Source organism: Brassica napus, chromosome A1, assembly GCF_020379485.1.
Source record: "Brassica napus cultivar Da-Ae chromosome A1, Da-Ae, whole genome shotgun sequence".
Lineage (NCBI taxonomy): Eukaryota > Viridiplantae > Streptophyta > Magnoliopsida > Brassicales > Brassicaceae > Brassica > Brassica napus.
In genome coordinates this window covers 10,265,852-10,285,057 of record NC_063434.1, presented here as the reverse complement: position 1 = coordinate 10,285,057, position 19,206 = coordinate 10,265,852, and the positions used below count along the sequence as shown (strand labels likewise).

Genomic DNA, 19,206 nt, shown 5'->3' with positions numbered 1-19,206 from the left:
CGCTTGGTGTAACTTTTGATGGCATAAACGATAGTAATATTCAAGGGTTACGGGTGAAGATGGCAGCAGATATCCTCGAGGAAGGAGGAAATGTTGGAATGAACAATTTGTTTTCATAATGAAACTGTGTTTGTTTGTGAACCTGTGTTTGTTGTTATGTTAACTATTTGACTTTGGATAACTGCTGTAATAACTCAGTCGTATCGATTAGTAATACTCAGCCAGTACTCATTGATAACTCAGTCATACCTCAAACATACCCTAGAATCAAAATAATTAATAATTTTTCATTCGAATGTTATATATAAAGTCCAATTATCAAAATAATTAATAATAACTCAATGTGTGAGCATGATCTTTGTTGACTATACGAGTTTGGAATCGATTATAATCTTGAGGTATATGTTGTCTCTTACGAGTACCTAAAACTCTAGGCAGTGATATGAGGTGTGAGCATGATTCAAAACACGTAAACTGTTATTGTGTTATTTATTATGAATTTGTGATATTTATCATATCTTGTGGTTCGTACATCATAAATCATAACCCTAAACAATCTTATTCGGAACCCAAACCCTAAATAACTAAACCCTATACCCTAAACGGCAAACAACAAATCAGCCGTAAAGGTCTTAATAACTCAGCCTGTTAGTGTAAGTTAATATTTACATATGGCGCGAAAATTTTAGATATTTTATCTCGCGACCTTTAATGTTCTATACTTCCCCTATATATAGCCCCCTTCTCTTGCACCTTCTCGCCTTATCTCACTAGAAAACCTAAACAATATCTCTATATCGCCTTACAAAGTTATGATTGTTCCTGGTTATTCAGAAAGGTTAGAGAACAGAGTCAATGAGATACTAAACTCTGAAAATCGTGAAAACCTTCCCGTTCTATACCCTGGCCCGGGTGTCTTGCTTGACAGCGTAATCTGGTTTAAATTTCTAAGCGATCTCTCCCTGGCCATCCCGTCGATTTTAGCAGAAGGATGGGTTCATGATTGGCCGACATGGCGCGCCATTCCCGATCATTTTAAGGAACGCTGGTTTCTTCAACTCGCTGTAAGGACAACATCTTTGAATTGTTTTTGATATTAGACATAATAACAGCACTTACATTTGGAAATTGGTTTTTTGTTGTAGCGCAAACGCACGTGGGCACGAAGATATAATTTTCAAGTTTGGACAAATTTTAATCTGGTGGCCAGAACGGTGTTTCGTTGTCAGATGCGCCTCTTGAAGAGGAGGTGGGCACATGGGGGTGAGAAGCCTGCGTGGATGCTAACTAGAGTTTGGCGTGATCTTGTCCACATGTTTGAAGAATTTGGTCCTGATAATTTTGGTTTTAGAAATTGATTTGTTGTTTTTGTTTGTATTCAGCCGTCAAGTTTTTGTAAAGTTGTTTAACTCAGCCGTTAAGTTTCTATAAAGTTGTTTAACTCAGCCATTAAGTTTCTATTAAGTTGTTTAACTCAGCCGTTTAGTTTCTATAAAGTTGTTTAACTCAGCCGTTAAGGTTTTATAAAGTCAAACGTCAGTGTTTCAGTTAAGTAACTCAGCCGTAATACGAATTAAGATACTAATAACTCAGCCTTATATTGTAAAAATACAAAGCCATAGTTAACGCTATTTTCAATGTATTATTATGGCCGCCATTACTTAATCGAGACCAGTATTAGAGTCCTTTATTCTCTTATTATTATACGTGCGAGAAATTCCATCGTCATTGAGAATATCGAGACTCATTATTATGGCCGTCATTACATTATCGAGACTACTATTATTAGAGACCTTTATTCTCTTATTATTATGTGCATGAGAAATTTCGTTTGCATTGAGAATATCGAGACTCATTATTATACGGCTGGCACGCATGTATCGGATTATTTACATAATCGAGGTATTGTTATTTTTAATGTAACTCAGTCAATACGTCTACGTTAACTCAGCCAAAATATAGACGCTAACACAGCCGTAATACGAATTCAACTTAAGTGTTTGATAAAATAATAAAGAACCTTTCGTATTTCTTGATTTGATTGAGTATTCGTCATAATTAAAGTGCATCACGTGTGTGGAAAAATACGGCTCAAACCTAATATCGAGGCATTTAATAGTTTATTAATTTAAATTATTCCTCTTTATTTGAATTTTTTTTAAAAAATGATTTTATATTACTACCACTATTGTTTTAACTTTGTCTTTCACACCAATTTCTCTTTCATTCAAAGAAAATGTCTTCTTCATCATCTGTGTCTGGTAACACTTACTTTCACCGCCGGCATGTGGAAAGAGGAACGCCGAAACAGTGTTGGTGTGGTGAACCCGCTGAATTATGTACATCTGCATCACGGGCTAATCCAGGAAGACTGTACTATTGCTGTCGCAAAGGATATATTAAGGTTTGATTTTTAATTTTATTCATTATACTGTCAATGTGATACTAAGAGCTGGGCATGTTGGTGAAATCAGAGACATTTATTCAAATGGGCGGACGAGTGCTTGGTGGAAGAGGTAGAAGATATGAAATCGGTGATGAGTGACATGACCAAAGGCATATCAGATCTGAGAGTAGACGTTGGTCGGTTGGAGAAAGAACTCGGTAAAGCGGAAAAGATGAAGTGTTTGATGTTTCCAGTGGTGGTTTGTGGGTTTGGTATGGCCATATTTTGGCACTATTTCTTTGCGTAGTCATGTGTTGTAATCATAATTTAGACGCAATGTTTTTAGTAACTCAGCTATTACGTTCAATGCAACTCAGCCAGTACGTTAATTAATTCATAATCAAACAATAACCCAGCCATAATACGAGTATTCGTCAGTCATAACGTTTTAATAACTCAGTTATAACGTTCACTGCAATTCAGCCGTTACGTTAATTAAGTCACTATCAAACAATAACCCAGCCATAATATGAGTATTCGTCAGTCATAATGTTTTAATAACTCAGTTATAACGTTCACTGCATCTCAGCCGTTACGTTAATTAAGTCATAATCAAACAATAACCCAGCCATTATATGAGTATTCGTCAGTCATAATAAGATAGTAACTCAGCTATAACGTTCAGTGGAAGTCAGTCATAATCAAACAATAACATAAACAATAACTCAACCATAATATGAATATTAGTCAGCCATAAAAAGAGACATACATAAATTTCTGGTTCGACATACATAAGTTTAGGTTCAAAATCACTCTTCCCTTTCCGGACATACACACATTAGTGGAGTAGTTTTCCCATCTCCAACCACATTGAACACAAATAAGTCTCCTATGGCGCATCTGTTAGCACGACAGAACTTTCTCCAGCCTCTTCTGATGTAATACATGCCGTCTGCTTCGCTAAATCGCAAACTCACAGTCCATGAATTTCCCTCTTTGTTGACAAGTATTATCTCTTGGCATTGTTTGTTCAAAGCAGTACAAGTCGTAGCTCCCTCAGGAAGATACTGCAAACACAGAACGTAAAGACACAGAACAGATCAAACCATATGTTAATAACTAACTAAATACTGCAAACACAGAACGTAAAGACACTGAACAGATCAAACCATATGTTAATAACTAACTAAATATGGTCTATAACTGAAAATCGACTCACAAGTTTGTCTTCTTTTAGATTCGAAGCAGTGACCTCAGCCTGAAAACAATAGTCAAATGAGAAAGAAGGAGCATCATCCGCATCGGCTTCTTCCTTGATGATGTGAGGATGTGTATACTGAATCTCACAACAGCTAGGACCAAATGGTGTGACATGAAACACCATATCTCCTTCGTGTTTGAAGATGACAATGTCACCGATTTGAAGGTCATGTGCTGTGGTGAAATCTTTCCAACCTCCGGTGAGTCTCCTGCCTTCTTGTATCACTTCCCAAGTTTGATCTGTAGCGTCCGATCTTAGTTTCCATGTTTTCCGGTTTGTCTTCCCTTCTATGTGCTGTGAGAAGAAGCCAAGTGGTATTGTCTGCAGGTCAGAAAAGCCAAAGTTAAGCAAACTCTAAAATAGGAACATATACACATGAGAAATAGAGAGTGTGTGTCTACCACGCCACTGTGGAAATCGGGAAGCAGAGGCTTCAAGAAATGAGGTTTGTGCGAATTAGGCATCTGCAAACAAGAAAAGAATGGGAAGAAAACATCATCGAACCTAAGCTGAATCCACAAATCTGCAAAAGAGAGGCTTCGGTTTTACCTTCGTATCGAGACGCTTCGAAATCGCCTGTCGTCGAGAGCTTTTCTTTTTTTTCGCGTTGGGACGAAAATGATTTCTTTTTTTTTTCCTTGTGTAAAGTAAATAATGCCGGAAAATATAACTCAGCCGTAACATTGTTAATAATTAATAATGCCGAAGAATAAAACTCAGCCGTAACATTGTTAATAATTAATAATACCGAAAACTAAACCTCAGTCGTAAAATTGTTAATATTTAATGATGTCGAAAAATAAAAGTTGGCCAAAAGAGTCATACATAATTTAACTCAGTGTCGAGTTATGTCCTGACACGCATGTCCGAGTAATTTACGATATCGAGGTCATTATATGTTTATTTTATTTGGACACGCGTGATCTTTATATTTAATATGATTTCCCTATTATATTTCCAATATTTACAAGTAAAAGATAAAGGAAAAACCAGAGTCGACTTCTAAAACCTAAAGTAAGTCTCTTTCGTCCAAAATCGATTTTGAATTATTTTTTGTATTTTGGCCTTGTTCGATTTTGCATTATTTTTGTGTGCTATGATGTATAAATTAGATGGATCTACAGCGTGGAATTCCAAGGACGTGCGACTGTGGAGCTGCTACCATTGTGTTAACGTCAGGTACAATAAAGAATCCGGGTAGAAGATTTTATCGATGTGGAGCAAATTCGGGTCAAAACCATGTTTTCAAATGGCTTGATGAAGCACATGATGAAGAGTTTGTAGTTGTGGCAAACAAACTCGCGACGATAGAGCAGGATTTGGCCGCTATAAAAGCAGAATTAGATGATATGAAGAAAGACATAACTGAGATCATAAAAATTATTGAATGTCTTAGGATGAAGTCTTAAATGTATTAGTTGCTACTACTACTTCTTTGTTTACTCAGATTCTGTACTCATAAGTCAGTCTATGTTTATGTAACTCGGATTTAACTCAGCCGTTGTTAATTTCTTCCGAAACAACAACTCAGCCGTAACATGTAATAATATCAGTCTTAACGTTTAGGTGAACAATCAAAAAACAGTCATAAGATGAATAAATGAGAATAACTCAGCCGTAAGATGAAAATAACTCAGCCGTAAGATGAAAATAAGTCAGCCATAAGATGAAAATAACTCAGCCATAAGATGAAAATAAGTCAGCCATAAGATGAAAATAACTCAGCCATAAGAAAATAAGTCAGCCATAAAAACAGAATATATAATTTTTTGTTCGACATACATAATGGCATAGCAAAAAACATAAAAAAGATAAGATTCTGATGCAGAGACATCTTCACCACTTACTTGTGTCCCTAAACAGGCTTATCGGTTCAAAATCACGAAAGAACAAGGAAATCTCTTTGATCCAGAAACAGCGCTCACACATGTTGTCGTCCTTAGTCACATCAATGTGCCATAGGCAGAGACATTGTCGGTCCACAACATTTGCACATTGGCAAAGGTAGAAGGACGGAACATAAGTAGAAGTGAACATGGCCTTAATTTGACGGAACTCGTCAGTATGCCACAAACCCCATCCCCATTTCGCATCTCGAACAAGTTTCCCGACCCTGTCAACAGTTGCTCTTGGAATTCTCCGAAAATACTGCGCATCACCGTAAAAGATTGCTTGAGTCATAGCGTGTGTATACACTGCACGCTCATATCCTGCATCTGCTGCACGCTTGAGGAGAGAAAGGCCATAATCTTGCTCATCGTATGAGTAGAAAAACTGTACACCCTTTACATAAATTGTGCTTGGATTGTTCTCAGCGTAGCAAGTTTTCAACAACTGAGATGGCATAATGAGACCCCAGGGAAAGGATAACACATCGAAATAATGGTATACCCTACGCATCTCTGCTAACGCCTTCATCGACCTGGACGATGCTCTGAGGCGGTAGAGATCTTGGAAGGAGTTACGGGCCACACGTTCAACCACCATTGCCTGAAGATCTTCAGGCAATTCAAGCAGAGGGAAATATTCCATTTTCTCTGAGAGGACAGTTGTGTAAAAGATAGAGAGTTGAAGATGTGTAATTGTTTGAGAAGTACCTTATTTATCTGCAGTTAACGGTTGTAGTTTCGTATCGCGGCGTTTCTTATTTCTTATTTTGAGCGGGAATTTAATCCATAACTCAGCCGTGTATTACAATAACTCAGCCTTAGTTGACTTCGCGACGTTTCGTGTTTCTAGCGGGGAAGTTTTTTTCAACTGCGTTTGAATAAAAGAGCTGACATTAGAAATCACGACAATTATTAGGCGTGTGAGTAACATTATCTCAGCCAATGAAGATTAATTTCTCTTAATTTAATTCGCTACTTTCGTATTCCACTTTATAATCAATAATTACGTAGGGGCTATTACGTAACGTAGGGCAATTAAGTACGGACATTTCGTTTTTCGATGTCTGTGTCTCTCTTGAGTAATGGGAAGCGGGCAAATCAATGAAAATAAAAACCCAACCACAATACAAAATTTGAAAAACATTAACGCAGCCGTCATAGAACATTAAAACAAAAAAACCCAGCCGTATTACAACACAAAACCCAGCCGTATTACAATTAATAATCCAGCCGTTGTGCAAATCAATGAAAATAAAACCCAGCCGTATTACAACACAAAACCCAGCCGTATTACAACACAAAACCCAGCCGTATTACAAAACAACATGAAAAGCAATTGCTTATATCGGACAAGTTCTCGCATTATGTCCACTTTGACTGCAACGAGAACATATGTGCTCTTTCCTAGGACGTTTGTTTGCAAGTGCAACTTCTAAAGCAGATTTCATCCTATTTTTTTTAGGTCTTCCCGGTTGTTGACGAATAAACGGTGGAAAGCACTGTACGTTAGCCACGTTATCTGGAACAGGTAGCGCTGAGTCAACCGGCATGACCGATTCAGCGTATGCGCTAGCTAAATAAGTGCTTTTATAGTAAGGACTGCACAGTGATATACGAGAAACATTTCTTTCCTCTGCAGCTGCGATTGCGTGTACACATGGTATTTTCTCGACATCGAAACGCCGACATGTGCACTTTCGCTCAACCAAATTAACAACATTCAAAGACTCGCCAGCAGCGCCATATTTAACTTCAGTGTGATGGTCATCAATCCTTTGAACCGTCCAATCCCGGGAGGCACTTACACGTCCCTATTAACAAAACCCAATATTCGTGAAACGGCTTACTTATTATTTATAAAGCTGGCTTATGCAATATAACGACTGACTTATTAGATTTAAAGACTGACTTATTTTACTGTTACGACTGACTTACTTGTAATAGTTTCTCCACACCGCGCGTGAGTGTGGTTGACTGCGATCTGGCATCCACTCTTCGTTCAGCAAACCATCTGGTCATCATAACCCGTATCGATTCCAATATTCGAACAATGTTAAGACCTCTAGCATGCGATAATGCTCTGTTCATTGATTCCGCTATGTTCGTAGTCATCAAATTGTACCTCTCGCCCGGGAAATAAACACGTGTCCACAGTCTGACATCAGCTCTTTCGAGGTAGCCGTGGAGATCAGGATTAAGTGCTTCAATCTCCTCGAAAATCATATCAAAGTCAGACATTCTAAAACATCTCGCCGCTTTCTTCACCAGCCGAAATACATCTTTTCCTTTGTACCGTCCCAATATGTTTTTATACAAATGATAGGTGCATATTCCACGAGCAGCTAACGGATACACATTTGTAATTGCTTTCCCTATCGAGTTATGCCTATCTGATATTATCGCAAGACCCTCCTGGTCAGGAATCAACACTTTTAGTTGCGTAAAAAACCAATTCCACGAATCATCATTTTCAGTGTCAACCACTGCGAAGGCTATTGGAAAAATCTGAAAGTTACCATCCTGAGCTAGTGCTGTGAGTAGCGTCCCTTTATATTTACCATTAAGAAACGTACCGTCGACGACAACAACTTTGCGCATGAAAGGAAACCCATTAACGCTCGCACCAAACGCAAGAAACACATACATGAATCTTCCAAGCTCATCGATTTGAAGACGCGTAACTGTATTCGGATTTGCCCTTCTTATCATGTATAAGTAAGAAGGCAAGAGTTCAAAACCACACTCAGGTGTGCCCTCATCGATTTCCCTTGCACATTTAAGCGTCCGGTGTGATTTCCAATATTCCATCTGCTCACATGAAAAAACAATTTACATAACTCAGCCACATCATATCATTAAGACGGTCACAACGTAAACATAACTCAACCATAGTTTTGTAACTCAGCCATTTCTAACATAAAATAACCCAGCCTATACTCTACCATAACTCAGCCGTTGTAACATAATTACCTTTACACCAAACTGCTTAGTGATAGCTATTCCGACACTCTCAGGGCGAACGGCCGGACCAACGTCGCCGAGAAAGTTCTTGTACAACTCTCCTAAAATATCCGGTGTTGCATTTCGAGATCGATTAGAACGCTCAGTTACAGAACATGCATGATCCGAGTCGTAAATACGAATATAAAACTGCGGGGACAATCCTTCGGTAGATGCACGAACTCTCCATGTACATCCATCAACCCAACACTTAACAACGTATGTTGTCAGGTTTGATATTTCTACATCAAAATCAAATTGATGCCTCACTGTAAAAAGTTTCAGTCGTCTCTTCAAATGCTTTTTAGTCAAGTATCGTTGTCCTACCGCAAGGTCTAACGACGACATCTCCAACTTCAAAACCTCCAGATTCCCTTTAGATTCGCTCATCAAGAAGTTCTGATATCTCTTCTTGGAAGGTAGCGTTGGTGAATCTTCGTCTTCTTCGATAGGTGACTCACCGTATGTGCTGAAGTTATCATCTTCAGATGACGCACCGTCCGAGTCATCGAACATATCAAATCGACTTTCAAATTCATCATCTTCTTCGTTTTCTTTGCCTATTTCATCTTCTCCGGCTACGTCGTGTATTTCAACGTTACTAAAGCAGTCATTCTCAATTTCATCTTGTTCATCCTCCAAACTGCAACCATCGTAACTCCCATTCTCTATAGACTCAACTTCTAAAGCTTCTTCTTCTAAAGCTTCTTCTTCTGAAGCGTCTTCTTCTGAAGCTTCTTCTTCTGAAGCTTCTTCTTCTGAAGCTTCTTCTTCGGAAGCTTCTACGTCTGAGTTGTCATCCTTTTTTTCTGTAATCTCCACACAGAGACGTAGTTGTTCGCTTTTCTTTAAGCTTAGAAAACATTGCAATTGTCGAGTGTTGGACACGTAAACTGGTGGAGTGTTGTGCGCCATTGTTTTCAATGTTTTATTCGAAATATGTAGCTAAGCAGAATATGAACCTTCAAATCATTCAAACCGTAATCGTCGATGACAGACTTTGTGAAATCTTCAAGTTTAGTTTTCTCACCTAAATGAAGAACTCTACACCCTCTACTGTCGACGTTGAATACATATCGTTTTTTCATAATCCATTTACCGGAAACAATAATAACGGGATCCATTACCATATGAGAAAGATGAAGAGGATAGATAACTGAGATGATGAAGAAGAAAAGAAAGGCTGTGTAATCATTCAAAAATAAGATGAAGAAGACAACTGAAAGGTCTCGTAACTCAGTTGTAAATTGGGCGACCGTTAGTGATGACATGTCAAATCCGAGTTGATGACATGGCAGATGACATGGAACATCGATTAATCAGCCGACAAACAAATCAGTAACTCAGCCAAAATAAGTCAGCCATCATGTTTACACTTTGTCAGCCGATACATGGAAACATTCTAGTAATTAATCTTTTGACGGTAAGTCAGCCGCAATAAGGATGAACAACCATATGTCAGCCGTATCGTTACGTAAATCAGCCATCAAACGAGAACATTCTAGTAATTAATCTTTCGCTCATACGTCAGCCGCAAAGCAGCTGAGTTTACTGTTTATCCATGCTTTAACGGCTGACTAATACAAACCCAGTCGTAACAGCATCCCATAACTCAGCCGTGGCTTCAATAACCCAGCCCATCCATGTTCCTTTACTCAGCTGAAAAAAAGTTTCTCAGCCGTTTCTTAACCACGACTCAGCCAAATTTTCCAGAAATCAAACCGCCGATGTATAAGTCAGCCGTCATTTGTATCATTAAGTCAGCCGTGATCACATAACTCAGCCGGATTTCTGTAAATCAGTTGTATCGGCAAGCTGACTTATAGTTTTAAGTCAGCCACTTTCACTTAAGTCAGTCGTATGTATTAAGTCAGCCGTAACGTAAAGATAAATCGGCCGTAACTACGTATCTATCGCTTAACAGCTGACTTAATGAAAATACGGACGCAAATTCCTCCGTGACGCCGGTTTTTTGCCTACGTGGCAGCGAAAAGTAATGGCATTCTCGTAAATACGTTTTTTCTCATAACGTAAAAAAAGGGTACGCTTGGTATCGAAAATATTCTAGTAATAAAAAAAAGATCTGTATCATTCTAGTCAATACACCTAAAATATGTAACATTCTAGTAAACTTCCCAAATTCTAAAGGACGCGCTAATGAGTTTTAATGAGATGATGCATGTATTTATTTTGGTCGGTCTAAATTACTAAAATGATTCACCACCATTTGCTGCCAGCATTATTCATTCATCTTTAGACTGCAAGAATAAAAAATTATATGGACTGTAAATAATTATTTTTCATCTGAAAATAATAAAGTACAAATAATAAGGATAAACCCTAGATCATGTATGAAACGACGTTGGTAAATTGTATGTATCGATATGACTATTTGTCCACATATAGTATATGAATTTGTGTCTAACATACATGAATGATAAACGAAAATTTTGTTTCTCTTAGGATTTAAAAAATTAATAAGAATAGTTTTTATCGATCACTTCCTTTAGGAAAAAACCATGCATGTACGTTTTACATATATGTGTATTATATATGATCTATTTAAAACTGTTACTGGTAGATAAAAGCCAGATGAGGAATCCATATGGAGAGTGCTGATGATATAAAAGCAACCAAACAATCGACTGAATACAACTAGACATGGAACATTTTTTCAAAAAAAAAAACTAGACATGGAACATACTCGTCAAAATGTTCATAAAAACAGAAGTGTAGCCGGAGATGTTCCCATGACTTCAAGTTTTTTATTTATAGTTTGTGTTATAACATTCACAAAAATATGTAAAAGTTTTTGATTTTATGATAAAAAGTTACTGGTAATAATGGAATAATCTTCGCTTTCCCCACATTCATTTGATGAATAAATTATTTTTTTTACTTGTGTCTAAAATAATCACCAGTTATGCACTTTGTTCATTTTCACTAATCTTGGGACCTAAATAAAAAATAAGCAAACAAATTTCTTAAAACAATAGAAAGTTGCCAAAGAATCTGGACCATTTCTTATGCTCAACAAATCACCATCTTAAAATAAACAACTTAAGCACGTCGTCTAAATGTGTTGGAAGTGCCACACACGAAACCAAGTGGGGAGAATAATATAAACTTTACACAAAAAGCGACTATATATCAAGGGACTTCACGTTGAACTATATCATAACAAAGAAGAGAAACTAAAAAGAGCAGCTACGGGTAGAATGAGATCCCCAAAAATTATGGGATTAGGGCATTGCATGGTTTATGTTGTGGTCTTTAGCGCCATCGTAGCTGCAGCTTACCCTTATGAATCTCCCCCAACAACTCAGAAATATCCCCCAGTCCATAAAACCAAATCACCATATCCACCCAAAAAGAATTCCCCATATTACTCGGCACCACCATCTCCTCCACCACAATATAGAAGACAAGGCCCTAAATATACACCACATCCAAAACCATATATCTACAGTTCCCCACCACCTCCGTCATACTACTCTCCTTCCCCGAAGGTCGAATACAAATCTCCACCACCGCCTTATATCTACAGCTCCCCACCACCTCCACCATACTACTTTCCTTCCCCGAAGGTAGACTACAAGTCTCCACCACCGCCATATGTATACAGCTCTCCACCACCGCCACCATACTATTCTCCTTCCCCGAAGGTAGAGTACAAGTCTCCGCCACCACCATACGTTTACAACTCTCCACCACCTCCACCATACTACTCTCCTTCTCCTAAGGTCGAATACAAGTCTCCACCACCACCATACGTGTACAGCTCCCCACCACCTCCGCCATACTACTCTCCTTCTCCGAAGGTAGAGTACAAGTCTCCTCCTCCTCCTTATGTCTACAGCTCCCCACCACCTCCGCCATACTACTCTCCTTCTCCGAAGGTAGAGTACAAGTCTCCACCACCTCCATACGTTTACAACTCCCCACCACCTCCACCATACTACTCTCCTTCACCAAAAGTAGAGTACAAGTCTCCACCACCACCTTACGTTTACAGCTCTCCACCACCCCCACCATACTACTCTCCTTCTCCTAAGGTCGAATACAAATCTCCACCACCACCATACGTTTACAGCTACCCACCACCTCCGCCATACTACTCTCCTTCTCCGAAGGTAGAGTACAAGTCTCCACCACCTCCATACGTCTACAACTCCCCACCACCTCCACCATACTACTCTCCTTCCCCAAAAGTTGACTACAAGTCTCCACCGCCACCATACATTTACAGCTCACCACCACCACCATACTACTCTCCTTCCCCGAAGGTATACTACAAGTCTCCGCCACCGCCATATGTATACAGCTCCCCACCACCTCCACCATACTACTCTCCTTCGCCAAAGATGGTCTACAAGTCTCCACCACCGCCATACGTCTACAGCTCCCCACCACCTCCACCATACTATTCTCCTTCCCCGAAGGTAAACTACAAATCTCCACCACCGCCATACGTCTACAGCTCCCCACCACCTCCACCATACTATTCTCCTTCCCCGAAGGTAAACTACAAGTCTCCACCACCGCCATACGTGTACAGCTCACCACCACCTCCACCATTCTATTCTCCTTCCCCGAAGACCGAATACAAGTCTCCACCTCCGCCATACGTGTACAGCTCCCCACCACCTCCACCATACTATTCTCCTTCGCCAAAGGTTGACTACAAGTCTCCACCACCGCCATATGTCTACAGCTCCCCACCATACTACTCGCCTTCCCCAAAAGTTTCCTACAAGTCTCCACCACCTCCACCATATGTCTACAAAATGCCCTACTACTAATTTTTAAATTGTTTCTTTAACAAGCAACATGATTCATTGCTATTGTTTTTTTTGATGAAATTGTCTTTTGATTTTCCGTTGTTGTTGCCTCCTCTATTTTATGGTTTTATAATACCACTAAAATTTGGCTACTTTTTGGATGCACCTATTTATTGGTAGATGTTGTTCAAACTCACTCTAAATTTGAAATAATTACATTTTCCTATCCAATAATTTGCATTTAAATTAAATTTAGTCATTTTTATATGGAATTCTGTTCATTAGTTTCATATTGGTGAAACATTGAAAAATTGTTGATGTATGCTTGTAGTTTTATTTTTTGTGAAATAATCTGTGCACCAGCAAGATAATTTTGAGTAATTAAGCTGAATTGAAATAAAACATTCTTGACATAATTCTATTGTAGTGCATATTAAATCCAAAACCCATATATGTGTATTAGAATTTTATAGATCTTTTTTACGCCTCACTAACTGATGTTGTTGTTTATTCTGAATGCTTTTTATCTAACCAAAATATATAGCCTCAATTACACAATTAAATATGGTCGGATTGGTAGCCGACTACCCAATAAATTTCAAGGACGGTAGATATTGGAGGAAATATTAACAATACTAATATTTGGAATCCCTCGGTTTATAAATTATTTGTTGAAAATGTAACAATTTCCTGAAATTTAACTTTGTCGATAAAAATCGACTTTATTTTTATATTTAGCTACGACTGTTTTGTAAGTAGGTGAATCTTTGGAAAGAGAGGAATGAGAGAAGACACCAAACGGGGTTTCGGACAGTGGAACATGTGGTTCGGATCATTAATAAGGCTATGCAAAATAGGATTACTTCTCTTCGATATAAGGCTGACCACAAGTTTACAGGCTTGATGTGTCGGTGGTTCGAAGTTACGGTTTAGCTCACATGATCTTGAAATTTATTTTTTACATTCATTGTATATTTTTTTCTTTTATAGTTCTTATAGCCTCTCATAACCTATTGTAAATTCCTAATATTATTCATTGATCAATAAATTTCACATTTTAACAACAAAAAAAAACTAGGCGAATCTCTTTGTTTTTCACAATAAAAAGACATTGTGATAAAATACAATTTGTTGATTTCAATATATTTTGATGATCTTTAGTAAATTTATATCTAAAATGAAAATTAAAGTCTTTGAAACATATTTTATATACGTAAAAGCTATACGAAAATACCATTTCAAAAATTTTAATTAATACAATCAAATATTTTCTTATTTTAAAATTTTAATATAAAAAAATCTTTAAAAAATAGATTTTTTCTAAATTAATAAGTCTGCAAATTAATAAAATATTATAGTCCCACCATTATTAGTATATAGACTTTTCACTGTAGTACAATTTCAGGTGCATAGCTCATATTAGAATATAATTAATTACATGGTAAATGTGATATGTTACATCTTTGTTTTTGCGTCTAGGAGTAACTATGGATTTCCAGTGCGCCTATTGAAGATGGATTAGTTAGGTTTAGTAATATTGAGGGTATATATGAATGAACACAAGCGAAGAGCATCCCATAGACATTGCCAATTTGTGATATAAAATTCTAAAGGACGCGCTAATGAGTTTTAATGAGATGATGCATGTATTTATTTTGGTCGGTCTAAATTACTAAAATGATTCACCACCATTTGCTGCCAGCATTATTCATTCATCTTTAGACTGCAAGAATAAAAATTATATGAAGTGTAAATAATTATTTTTCATCTGAAAATAATAAAGTACAAATAATAAGGATAACCCTAGATCATGTATGAAACCACGTTGGTAAATTGTATGTATCGATATGACTATTTGTCCACATATAGTATATGAATTTGTGTCTAACATACATGAATGATAAACGAAAATTTTGTTTCTCTTAGGATTTAAACAATTAATAAGAATAGTTTTTATCGATCACTTCCTTTAGGAAAACAACATGCATGTACGTTTTACATATATGTGTATTATATATGATCTATTTAAAACTGTTACTGGTAGATAAAAGCCAGATGAGGAATCCATATGGAGAGTGCTGATGATATAAAAGCAACCAAACAATCGACTGAATACAACTAGACATGGAACATTTTTTCAAAAAAAAAAAACTAGACATGGAACATACTCGTCAAAATGTTCATAAAAACAGAAGTGTAGCCGGAGATGTTCCCATGACTTCAAGTTTTTTATTTATAGTTTGTGTTATAACATTCACAAAAATATGTAAAAGTTTTTGATTTTATGATAAAAAGTTACTGGTAATAATGGAATAATCTTCGCTTTCCCCACATTCATTTGATAAACAAATTATTATTTTTACTTGTGTCTAAAATAATCACCAGTTATGCACTTTGTTCATTTTCACTAATCTTGGGACCTAAATAAAAAATAAGCAAACAAATTTCTTAAAACAATAGAAAGTTGCCAAAGAATCTGGACCATTTCTTATGCTCAACAAATCACCATCTTAAAATAAACAACTTAAGCACGTCGTCTAAATGTGTTGGAAGTGCCACACACGAAACCAAGTGGGGAGAATAATATAAACTTTACACAAAAAGCGACTATATATCAAGGGACTTCACGTTGAACTATATCATAACAAAGAAGAGAAACTAAAAAGAGCAGCTACGGGTAGAATGAGATCCCCAAAAATTATGGGATTAGGGCATTGCATGGTTTATGTTGTGGTCTTTAGCGCCATCGTAGCTGCAGCTTACCCTTATGAATCTCCCCCAACAACTCAGAAATATCCCCCTGTCCATAAAACCAAATCACCATATCCACCCAAAAAGAATTCCCCATATTACTCGGCACCACCATCTCCTCCACCACAATATAGAAGACAAGGCCCTAAATATACACCACATCCAAAACCATATATCTACAGTTCCCCACCACCTCCGTCATACTACTCTCCTTCTCCGAAGGTCGAATACAAATCTCCACCACCGCCTTATGTCTACAGCTCTCCACCACCTCCACCATACTACTCTCCTTCCCCGAAGGTAGACTACAAGTCTCCACCACCGCCATATGTATACAGCTCTCCACCACCGCCACCATACTATTCTCCTTCCCCGAAGGTAGAGTACAAGTCTCCGCCACAACCATACGTTTACAACTCTCCACCACCTCCACCATACTACTCTCCTTCTCCTAAGGTCGAATACAAGTCTCCACCACCACCATACGTGTACAGCTCCCCACCACCTCCGCCATACTACTCTCCTTCTCCGAAGGTAGAGTACAAGTCTCCTCCTCCTCCTTATGTCTACAGCTCCCCACCACCTCCGCCATACTACTCTCCTTCTCCGAAGGTAGAGTACAAGTCTCCACCACCTCCATACGTTTACAACTCCCCACCACCTCCACCATACTACTCTCCTTCACCAAAAGTAGAGTACAAATCTCCACCACCTCCATACGTCTACAGCTCCCCACCACCTCCACCATACTACTCTCCTTCCCCAAAAGTTGACTACAAGTCTCCACCGCCGCCATATGTCTACAGCTCTCCACCACCTCCACCATACTACTCTCCTTCCCCGAAGGTAGACTACAAGTCTCCACCACCGCCATACGTATACAGTTCTCCACCACCGCCACCATACTACTCTCCTTCTCCGAAGGTAGACTACAAGTCTCCACCACCACCTTACGTTTACAGCTCTCCACCACCCCCACCATACTACTCTCCTTCTCCTAAGGTCGAATACAAATCTCTACCACCACCATACGTTTACAGCTACCCACCACCTCCGCCATACTACTCTCCTTCTCCGAAGGTAGAGTACAAGTCTCCACCACCTCCATACGTCTACAACTCCCCACCACCTCCACCATACTACTCTCCGTCCCCAAAAGTTGACTACAAGTCTCCACCGCCACCATACATTTACAGCTCACCACCACCACCATACTACTCTCCTTCCCCGAAGGTATACTACAAGTCTCCGCCACCGCCATATGTATACAGCTCCCCACCACCTCCACCATACTACTCTCCTTCGCCAAAGATGGTCTACAAGTCTCCACCACCGCCATACGTCTACAGCTCCCCACCACCTCCACCATACTATTCTCCTTCCCCAAAGGTAAACTACAAATCTCCACCACCGCCATACGTCTACAGCTCCCCACCACCTCCACCATACTATTCTCCTTCCCCGAAGGTAAACTACAAGTCTCCACCACCGCCATACGTCTACAGCTCACCACCACCTCCACCATTCTATTCTCCTTCCCCGAAGACCGAATACAAGTCTCCACCTCCGCCATACGTGTACAGCTCCCCACCACCTCCACCATACTATTCTCCTTCGCCAAAGGTTGACTACAAGTCTCCACCACCGCCATATGTCTACAGCTCCCCACCATACTACTCGCCTTCCCAAAAAGTTTCCTACAAGTCTCCACCACCTCCACCATATGTCTACAAAATGCCCTACTACTAATTTTTAAATTGTTTCTTTAACAAGCAACATGATTCATTGCTATTGTTTTTTTTGATGAAATTGTCTTTTGATTTTCCGTTGTTGTTGCCTCCTCTATTTTATGGTTTTATAATACCACTAAAATTTGGCTACTTTTTGGATGCACCTATTTATTGGTAGATGTTGTTCAAACTCACTCTAAATTTGAAATAATTACATTTTCCTATCCAATAATTAGCATTTAAATTAAATTTAGTCATTTTTATATGGAATTCTGTTCATTAGTTTCATATTGGTGAAACATTGAAAAATTGTTGATGTATGCTTGTAGTTTTATTTTTAGTGAAATAATCTGTGCACCAGCAAGATAATTTTGAGTAATTAAGCTGAATTGAAATAAAACATTCTTGACATAATTCTATTGTAGTGCATATTAAATCCAAAACCCATATATGTGTATTAGAATTTTATAGATCTTTTTTACGCCTCACTAACTGATGTTGTTGTTTATTCTGAATGCTTTTTATCTAACCAAAATATATAGCCTCAATTACACAATTAAATATGGTCGGATTGGTAGCCGACTACCCAATAAATTTCAAGGACGGTAGATATTGGAGGAAATATTAACAATACTAATATTTGGAATCCCTCGGTTTATAAATTATTTGTTGAAAATGTAACAATTTCCTGAAATTTAACTTTGTCGATAAAAATCGACTTTATTTTTATATTTAGCTACGACTGTTTTGTAAGTAGGTGAATCTTTGGAAAGAGAGGAATGAGAGAAGACACCAAACGGGGTTTCGGACAGTGGAACATGTGGTTCGGATCATTAATAAGGCTATGCAAAATAGGATTACTTCTCTTCGATATAAGGCTGACCACAAGTTTACAGGCTTGATGTGTCGGTGGTTCGAAGTTACGGCTTAGCTCACATGATCTTGAAATTCATTTTTTACATTCATTGTATATTTTTTTCTTTTATAGTTCTTATAGCCTCTCATAACCTATTGTAAATTCCTAATATTATTCATTGATCAATAAATTTTACATTTTAACAACAAACAAAAACTAGGCGAATCTCTTTGTTTTTCACAATAAAAAGACATTGTGATAAAATACAATTTGTTGATTTCAATATATTTTGATGATCTTTAGTAAAATTATATCTAAAATGAAAATTAAAGTCTTTGAAACATATTTTATATACGTAAAAGCTATACGAAAATACCATTTCAAAAATTTTAATTAATACAATCAAATATTTTCTTATTTTAAAATTTTAATATAAAAAAATCTTAAAAAATAGATTTTTTCTAAATTAATAAGTCTGCAAATTATTAAAATATTATAGTCCCACCATTATTAGTATATAGACTTTTCACTGTAGTAAAATTTCAGGTGCAT

At 37.8% G+C, this 19,206-nt stretch overlaps 5 protein-coding genes across 5 annotated transcripts; 3 read left to right on the top strand and 2 right to left on the bottom strand.

Moving 5' to 3' along the window:
- The first annotated feature begins 2,236 nt into the window (after positions 1 to 2,236).
- Positions 2,237 to 2,693, top strand: LOC125591097 (uncharacterized protein At4g04775-like). The gene is made up of 2 exons (XM_048764595.1): positions 2,237 to 2,404; positions 2,475 to 2,693. Exons 1-2 carry the CDS (start codon positions 2,237 to 2,239, stop codon positions 2,691 to 2,693), a joined length of 387 nt encoding a protein of 128 aa, XP_048620552.1.
- Positions 2,694 to 3,178: 485 nt separating this feature from the next.
- On the bottom strand, positions 3,179 to 4,331 carry LOC111211515 (B3 domain-containing protein REM7-like). The gene is made up of 4 exons (XM_022712667.2): positions 4,197 to 4,331; positions 4,049 to 4,111; positions 3,606 to 3,968; positions 3,179 to 3,453 (listed from the first exon to the last, which is right to left on the bottom strand). The coding sequence occupies exons 1-4, from the start codon at positions 4,329 to 4,331 to the stop codon at positions 3,196 to 3,198; spliced, it is 819 nt and encodes a 272-aa protein (XP_022568388.2). The 3' UTR covers positions 3,179 to 3,195.
- A 2,545-nt stretch (positions 4,332 to 6,876) lies between these two features.
- LOC125590599 lies at positions 6,877 to 9,052 on the bottom strand. Its single transcript, XM_048764346.1, has 3 exons — positions 8,507 to 9,052; positions 7,472 to 8,344; positions 6,877 to 7,347 (listed from the first exon to the last, which is right to left on the bottom strand). The coding sequence occupies exons 1-3, from the start codon at positions 9,050 to 9,052 to the stop codon at positions 6,877 to 6,879; spliced, it is 1,890 nt and encodes a 629-aa protein (XP_048620303.1).
- Positions 9,053 to 11,655: 2,603 nt separating this feature from the next.
- Positions 11,656 to 13,469, top strand: LOC125591606 (extensin-2-like). Its single transcript, XM_048766110.1, has one exon. The coding sequence runs from the start codon at positions 11,755 to 11,757 to the stop codon at positions 13,336 to 13,338; it is 1,584 nt and encodes a 527-aa protein (XP_048622067.1). The 5' UTR covers positions 11,656 to 11,754; the 3' UTR covers positions 13,339 to 13,469.
- A 2,327-nt stretch (positions 13,470 to 15,796) lies between these two features.
- LOC125591491 (extensin-2-like) lies at positions 15,797 to 17,948 on the top strand. The gene has a single exon (XM_048765849.1). It carries the CDS (start codon positions 16,000 to 16,002, stop codon positions 17,815 to 17,817), a length of 1,818 nt encoding a protein of 605 aa, XP_048621806.1. The 5' UTR covers positions 15,797 to 15,999; the 3' UTR covers positions 17,818 to 17,948.
- Positions 17,949 to 19,206: the final 1,258 nt, after the last annotated feature.

Coding starts and splice junctions, on each gene's coding strand:
- LOC125591097 (XM_048764595.1), top strand. CDS start 2,237: ATGTCTTCTTCATCATCTGTGTCTGGTAACACTTACTTTCACCGCCGG. Junction 2,405..2,474: donor GTCGCAAAGGATATATTAAG/GTTTGATTTTTA, acceptor TGGTGAAATCAG/AGACATTTATTCAAATGGGC.
- LOC111211515 (XM_022712667.2), bottom strand. CDS start 4,331: ATGTTACGGCTGAGTTATATTTTCCGGCATTATTTACTTTACACAAGG. Junction 4,112..4,196: donor CGAAGCGTCTCGATACGAAG/GTAAAACCGAAG, acceptor TCTTGTTTGCAG/ATGCCTAATTCGCACAAACC. Junction 3,454..3,605: donor ATCTAAAAGAAGACAAACTT/GTGAGTCGATTT, acceptor CTGTGTTTGCAG/TATCTTCCTGAGGGAGCTAC.
- LOC125590599 (XM_048764346.1), bottom strand. CDS start 9,052: ATGTTCGATGACTCGGACGGTGCGTCATCTGAAGATGATAACTTCAGC. Junction 8,345..8,506: donor CTAAGCAGTTTGGTGTAAAG/GTAATTATGTTA, acceptor TCATGTGAGCAG/ATGGAATATTGGAAATCACA. Junction 7,348..7,471: donor GTGTGGAGAAACTATTACAA/GTAAGTCAGTCG, acceptor TTTTGTTAATAG/GGACGTGTAAGTGCCTCCCG.
- LOC125591606 (XM_048766110.1), top strand. CDS start 11,755: ATGAGATCCCCAAAAATTATGGGATTAGGGCATTGCATGGTTTATGTT.
- LOC125591491 (XM_048765849.1), top strand. CDS start 16,000: ATGAGATCCCCAAAAATTATGGGATTAGGGCATTGCATGGTTTATGTT.